Source organism: Jaculus jaculus, chromosome 13 (assembly GCF_020740685.1).
Source record: "Jaculus jaculus isolate mJacJac1 chromosome 13, mJacJac1.mat.Y.cur, whole genome shotgun sequence".
Taxonomy (NCBI): domain Eukaryota; kingdom Metazoa; phylum Chordata; class Mammalia; order Rodentia; family Dipodidae; genus Jaculus; species Jaculus jaculus.
Window position 1 is genome coordinate 1314653 of NC_059114.1, and position 6886 is coordinate 1321538.

General features: G+C 49.5%; 1 protein-coding gene across 1 annotated transcript; it reads right to left on the reverse strand.

Annotated features, from left to right (window-relative positions):
- Positions 1-4703: 4703 nt before the first annotated feature.
- Sdf2l1 (stromal cell derived factor 2 like 1) lies at positions 4704-6192 on the reverse strand. Its single transcript, XM_004670781.2, has 3 exons — positions 5989-6192; positions 5493-5689; positions 4704-5093 (listed from the first exon to the last, which is right to left on the reverse strand). Exons 1-3 carry the CDS (start codon positions 6173-6175, stop codon positions 4812-4814), a joined length of 666 nt encoding a protein of 221 aa, XP_004670838.1. The 5' UTR covers positions 6176-6192; the 3' UTR covers positions 4704-4811.
- Between the last annotated feature and the right edge of the window lie 694 nt (positions 6193-6886).

A 6886-nucleotide genomic window follows, 5' to 3' on the forward strand; every position in this document is an offset into this window, starting at 1 on the left:
ACCCGCCTTTTCTCAACTGCAGCCTCTCTGCGAGTTTTCTGGGGGTGATGGCCAGAGCGCTGCGGTGCTCCCCGCGCAGGTCCGACACACGGGGAGGGAGCTGAGATCCCGAGAAGTGTCTGAACCCCTGGCCCTGCCTGCAGGGTATTGTGTTCGCCGTTCGTTATCAAGCTCCCCACCCACCCCAGGGGTTCTTCATCTCATCGAGAGGGCCCGTCCTCAGCGCAGCGCCCCAGTGCGATAGCCTGGCGCATGGTAGGGAGGAGCCAGGAAAAAAAGATCCTTGGGTACCCATGGGATAGCGAACCGCTTTGTGGATAAGCGTCCATTAAGTAAGTGCGTCCTGAGCTGATGGCGAGAATGATCGCTAGGCAGTAAATTGAGGATGGGAGGAATATGCTTAGGTGACTGGGCATCTATATCTATCTATCATCTATCTATGTATCTTTTTTTTTTTTTTTTTTTTTTTTTTGAGGTAGGGTCTCAACCCTGGCCCAGGCTGACCTGAAATTGACCTGGAATTCACTATGTAGTCTCAGGGTGGCCTCCACCTCTAGACGATCCTCCTATCTCTGCCTCCCCATTGTTGGGATTAAAGGCATGCACCACCATGGCCAACTCTCTTCTTTATCCTTAATACAATAGCTGGGAGCAAACGTTTTTGAAGCAGGCAAAACTGATTTTGAAATTTTAGGAACATAGTCTCATTTTTTTTTTCTTTCAAGGTAGGGTCTCACTCTAGCTCAGGCTGACCTGGAATTTACTGTGTAGTCTCAGGGTGGTCTCGAACTCTCGGTGATTCTCCTACCTCTGCCTTCTGGGATTAAGAGGTGTGTGCCACTGCCACTGTGCCCGGTTAGTCTCAAATATTTCTACAAAAATTTTATTTATTTATTTATTATTTGCAAGCAGAGAGAGACAGAAACAGAAAAAATGGGCTTGCCAGGGCTTTTAGCAACTGCAATTGAACTTCAGATGCACAGGTACTAGGAAATTGAACTCTAGTTCTTAGGTTTTGCAGGCAGGCACCTTAACAGCTAAGCGATTTTTCCAGCCCTCAAGTTTTAATTTGTATTTTATTTGAGAGAGAATGGGCTCCAAACACATGTGCCATGTTGTGCAGCTGGCTTACATAGGTCCTGGGGAACTGACTGGGTCCTTTGGCTTTGCAGGCAAGCACCTTAACAGCTAAGCCATCTCTCCAGCCCCCTCAAATTTATTTAAAAGTGTTTTTACTTGTTTATTTGCAAGCAGAGGGTGAAAGGGAAAGAGGGGGAGAGAATAGGTACACCACAGCCTCTTGCCCCTACAAACTCCAAATGCATGCAATGCAGTATGCAGTACATACTTCTAGCATTATACATGGATATTGGGGAATCGAACCTGGGCCATCAGGTTCTGCAAGCCAAAAACCTTCAACCACTGGGGCATCTCTGTAGCCCTGCCCTGTGAGATTATATACATACACACACATACATTCATACATACATACACACACACCACACACACACACACATACACACACACACACACACACACACGAGAGAGAGAGAAAATAGGCAAACTAAGGCCTCTTGCCTCTGCAAACAAACACCAGGCACATGCACCACTTTGTGCATCTTGTTTTACTTTAGTACTGGGCAAAGCAAGTGCCTTAACTGCTTAGCCTTCTCTCCAGCCCCCTGATGATTTTCTTATTTATTTACTAACAAACCAACATCAGCAGGCTTTGTAAGAAAGCACCTTTAACCATTGAGATATCTTCCCAACTCCAAAGTTTGCTCTTAACCAGTCATCAACAATCTGGTTGGAAAGTGGTACACCATCATCAAAAGGCCAATCAAGAACACGAATTCCTTCTTTCTCCACAAGAGCAGTGTTGTAAGTTGCTTCACATACTCTTACTATTGTGGTCACTCCATACTTCTTAAGTTCCTCAAGAGATTTATTTAAGGTTGCATTGGTTGGATTGTGAGTAATAAGGAATCTCATGTTCTTGTATGTGACTTCAACAGGAGCAAGGCGGTTCTTTCGAACCATGTTAATTTAGTTTAAAAAAAAAAAAAAACACCCAATAGGATTATGAAAGAATTTAAAAAAAAAAACTGAATACAGAAATGGAGAGAAAAAAAACCCTACAGTCTACTTCAATATACTCCACTTGAACTTCTCAATACTTTTGAGTATGGAGCTGAGAGAAATGGGAAATGAAATGAACCTCCTAACAAGAAGCAGCAACTCTTCAATCCAGTAATACTGAGGCAATACAAAGAAGTGCACTGAGGTTTACCCCATCCAGGTCTGAGCTCTTGTTAAAGCTGTCGATCTCACTTCAACACTGCTGTGTCCAGGCTAACCACTCTTATGGGGGCTTCTTGGTGGAGTATTAATGGATCTCTACAGTTCACTTGTTTGCATAAAGGTCGTGCTGTGCCTGGCAGTAATCTCCACTGCTCTTCAGAAACTCCACAAATGTGTGACCAAGAACACCACAGAACTGAGGAATATGTCTACTCATTGAAGATTGTGGCCTAATCATACAGCCGGTCCTGATGCGGTGGTGGCAGCAGGGCGGGAGGTGGTGGTGGTCCTGGCGAGGCAGCGGTGGTGAAGGCGGCAGGGCCACCAGACTACCATGCAGTGAGCGGCTCGGCGGGGGAAAGACCGCATCACCGACGAACGCGCAGCCACAGGAGCCAATGCGCACACCGAGGCCTGTCTCTCCACACTTCTGGGCTTACAAGGCACCTGACCTCTCTGTAAAACTGAGCCAACAGCAGTCAGGTGCAGAGGCCAACATCTGTAATCCCAGCACGACTAAGTTGAAAGCTGGAAGATCAGGAGTTCAAGACCAGCCTCACCTAGCAAGACCTTAACCGTTAAGCCATCTCTCTAGCCTCTACCCTGGCTTTGAAGCCTCTTATCCAATGCACAGAGCAAGTGGGAAGTGCAGCTGAGTAACTTCCTGCCCACCCAGCAGCCCTCAGCCAATGAGGAGAGATGGTTTGATGGGTGCATACCCTGGCTTCCTTGCCTCTCCTTTGTTTTTTTTGATAACTTTTTTTTTTTTTTTTTTGTGAGATAACCACAGAGACTGGGTTCTAGTTGCCCACAAGAGTGAATTACTCTTTTGTTTCCCCTCACAGAACCCTACGGGTCTGTTCCAGCATTTGCTGGTAACCTGGCCCAGTAATGTACTTACATCCAAACCTCTCCAATCATGATCCAGAATAATACACAGCAGTGCAGACTTGTAGCTCCTGCTCAACAAGCTTGGTAATGGCCAGGGTCTCGTGAGGGTAGCTCCTGCTCAACAAGCTTGGTAATGGCCAGGGTCTCGTGAGGGAAGAAATGAAATGGTCCAGGGCACACACATGACTCCGTTCCCCCCCATTCTCTTTTTTTTTTTTTTTTTTTTTTGAGGTAGGGTCTCACTGTAGTAGCCCAGGCTGACCTGGAATTCACTATGAGGTCTAAGGGTGGCCTCGATTTAGTGATCATAAATGCTGGGATTAAAGGCTTGCACCTCCACATCCAGCAGTAAGCTTCTTCTTGAGGCTCTTAAGGAGCCCTTTTGCCTCCAGCAGCTCCCTGAAACCCTTACTATATCCTAGGCATCTTAAACCCAGGAAATTTTCATTTCTTTCACCACCTCTAGAGGGCACACTCACACCAAAAGAGCTGTTAGCTTACATGATTTGAGTCCTCCAATCTCTTCCCCTACTGCTTTGCTTTAAAATAGAGTATAAAAAGTGTTCATCACTGAGACACCTGTCACACCTTCCAAGACTCAGGGTGCATTGTGGAAGAGGTGGCAAAAAGAATGTAAGAGCCAAAAGAAAGGTAGGACTCCTTACAATGCACTCTTCCAGACACAAAACGGCCTGGATATCCATGACCTCACAATGCCTGGTACTACCTACACAAGACCCTCATAATAGGAGGAAAAGATGACGACATTAAAATAAAAGAGAGTAGCCAGGATGGGCGTGGTGACACATGCCTTTAATCCCAGCACTTGGGAGGCAGATGTAGGACGATTGCTGTGAGTTTGAGTACAGCCTGATACTACACTGTGAATTCCAGGGCAGCCTGGGCCAGAGTGAGAGCCTACCTTGAAGAGAGAGAAAGAGTAGCTGGGCATAGTGGCACACGCCTTTAACCCTAGCACTTGGGAGGCAGAGGTAGGATGATCACCATGAGTTTGAGGCCACCCTGAGACATAGTAAATTCCAGGTCAGCCTGAGCTAGAGTGACACCAAACCTCAAAAAATCAAAAAAGTAAATAAATAAATAAATGAGAGAATGATTGAGAGGGGGAGGGGATATGATAAAGAGTAGAGTTGTGAAGTGAAGAGAGAAGGGATTACCATAGTTTATTGTCTACAATTATGGAAGTTATCAGTAAAAAGTACTTTATAATACTCTTAAAATACTCTATAATTATGGAAGTTGTCCATAATAAAAATTAAATAAAATATAAGCTAAGGCTGGGCAGTCATGGTGTCACACACCTTTAATGCCAGCACTCAGGAGGCAAAAGTAGAAGGATGACTGTGAGTTCAAGGCCACCCTGAGAATACACAGTGAATTCCAGGTCAGCCTGGGCTAGAACAAGACCCTGCCCTCCCCCTCACAAAAAATATGGGTGCTGGAGAGATGGATGGCACTTTCTGGCATTGCCAGACTCACAGCAAACACAATCAAAGTCAAACATTCTTTAATTGCAAAGGCACTTTAGAACAAATACTAAGTCTCCAACAAAAGTGGTCCCTACAATGTCCCTGCCCAGCCACCCTCCTTTCCAGCACTCAGAGTTCATCGTGACTTGCAGGGGGCTCCGCACCAGGCTTGATGAAGATGCCTTCCATGGCCTTCCAGGTATTGTGAGTGTTGGCACTGGGCATGCCATGCACCTCGCGCTGCCCACGGATGGGGTTCCCGTACTGCTCACCAGTGACAGACAGGAACACAGAGGTGCCCACATGCTGGAAGCGCACAGGGGCCTCACGCTCCCAGTGCTGCCCAGAGCAGCGCACTGTCCACAGATCCAGGTCGTCACCCTCACCATCTTCCCCAAAGGCACTCACCTCCTAGGGGTATGGAAGACAGTCACTACAGAGCACCCTGGAGCCACATAACCTAGCAGTTGCACTTGTACCCACGCATCCTGGGACTCTGACTCCTTTTCTCCGCCTTTCTGAACTTCAGCTTCCACAGCTGCTTAACGGGAACATTAAAACCAACCCCAAAGACTGCCCTGCACGTGCATGAAAACACACCCTCTTGCCGCCGTCTGTATAGTGACCACTGGCACGTACCCACATAGCTAAGATCTCCAAGATCTCTATTTCCAGCCCCCCCCCCCCCCCGCCCCAGGAACTCCTGCTCTTTCCCCACACCAGTTGCAATGTAGAAGAGCTATGACACCAGCAATCCTCTTCCCTCCCCACTCCCGGGTTCCTCTATCCAAGAGTTAGAAGGGAGCTTGCCTGGTTGTTGGACAGCGGCGACGCGAAGTGGTGCGTGTGCAAGTTCTTGCCTGTGAGCACGTGCGTGAGACGTACAGCCTGCCCGCAGCGCACCGGGAGCCCGCGCGGGCAACCTCCATCCGAGCCACCTCGGATCCGCCAGTAGCTGTTAGCGTCGTCGGACGCCTCCACGCCGGTCACTGATTGCTGGCCGCTACCTGGGGAGGGTCATCCCACCCCATCCCCAGGGAACTCTGTCAATCTCATAACACCGGAGCGTCGTCCTGGGCACTAGTATCCCCTCGTGGCCCCAGCTTTAGTACCTCAAACGGCTCGCCCCATCCCTAGCCACCGCCTGGACTCAACTCCGTAAGAACCTTCCCCGTCCCCAAGCCCCGACACACACACACACAGGCCACCTCGGCTAACCCACGATGCCGGATGCCCATCGGGACTACAACACCCACCCTAGGCCTCCGCCCCTCGACGACCCCCAGCCCGGACCCGCCCCGCGCACCAGATCCGTATTTGATGTCGTGCGAGTGCAGCCGCACCCTGTGCTGAGTGTTGAGCAGCTTCAGCACCGACCCGCAGGTCACCGGCCCCCTGCCGGTCTTGGAGGAGCCACCGCTGGGCACTGATAGTGCCAACAGCAGCCCCAGCAGCGCCCCTCCTGCAGCCCAGCAGCGGCCCGCGCTACACATCGCGCCGGCCGAGCTCCAGCGGCCCGCGACCCCCGAGGTCGCTTCCGTCCCGCCACAGGCCAATCCAGCCCTGACAGCACCCCGCCCACAGCAGCCAATCGTCGGTCCGCGCGGCGCTCCGCCTGCGCTGCCACTGGATAGTTACACAGAGGCCACGCCCACAGCCTCCAAGAGCGGTCACTGGGCGGAGGCTGGAGACACGATGGGGGTTTGGATTGGTCCACGCTTCCGAGGACTCACCAATGCGTGTGAAGGGACCGGCATTGAGCGTGGCCAAGTGGCATCTGCGTGACAGCGCTTGGAACTCTGCTGTGGCTGAACTGCAGAGTGAGTTCAAGGACAACCTTAGCTAGAGTGAAACATAAAAACAAAAACAAAAACACGTCACTTTGCAGTGGTAGTAGGTCTTGACTTGTTCTCTGTCCAATAAGTTAAAATTTAAGGCCGAAGAGATGGCTCAGGGGTTAAGGTGCTTGCCTGCAAAGCCAAAGGACCTGTATTTGATTCCCCAGTACCCATGTAATGCCAGATGCACAAAGTGGCACATGTATCTAGAGTTTGGTTATAATAGCTGAAAGCCCTGGAGCACCTATTCTCATTCTCTATGTGTCTGCCTCTTTCTCTCAAATAAATAAAATTTAATTTAAAATATTTAAGGGCTGGAGAGATGGTTTAGTGGTTAAGCGCTTGCCAGTGAAGCCTAAGGACCCT

Coding starts and splice junctions, on each gene's coding strand:
- Sdf2l1 (XM_004670781.2), bottom strand. CDS start 6,175: ATGTGTAGCGCGGGCCGCTGCTGGGCTGCAGGAGGGGCGCTGCTGGGG. Junction 5,690..5,988: donor CGACATCAAATACGGATCTG/GTGCGCGGGGCG, acceptor GACCCTCCCCAG/GTAGCGGCCAGCAATCAGTG. Junction 5,094..5,492: donor CGCCGCTGTCCAACAACCAG/GCAAGCTCCCTT, acceptor CCATACCCCTAG/GAGGTGAGTGCCTTTGGGGA.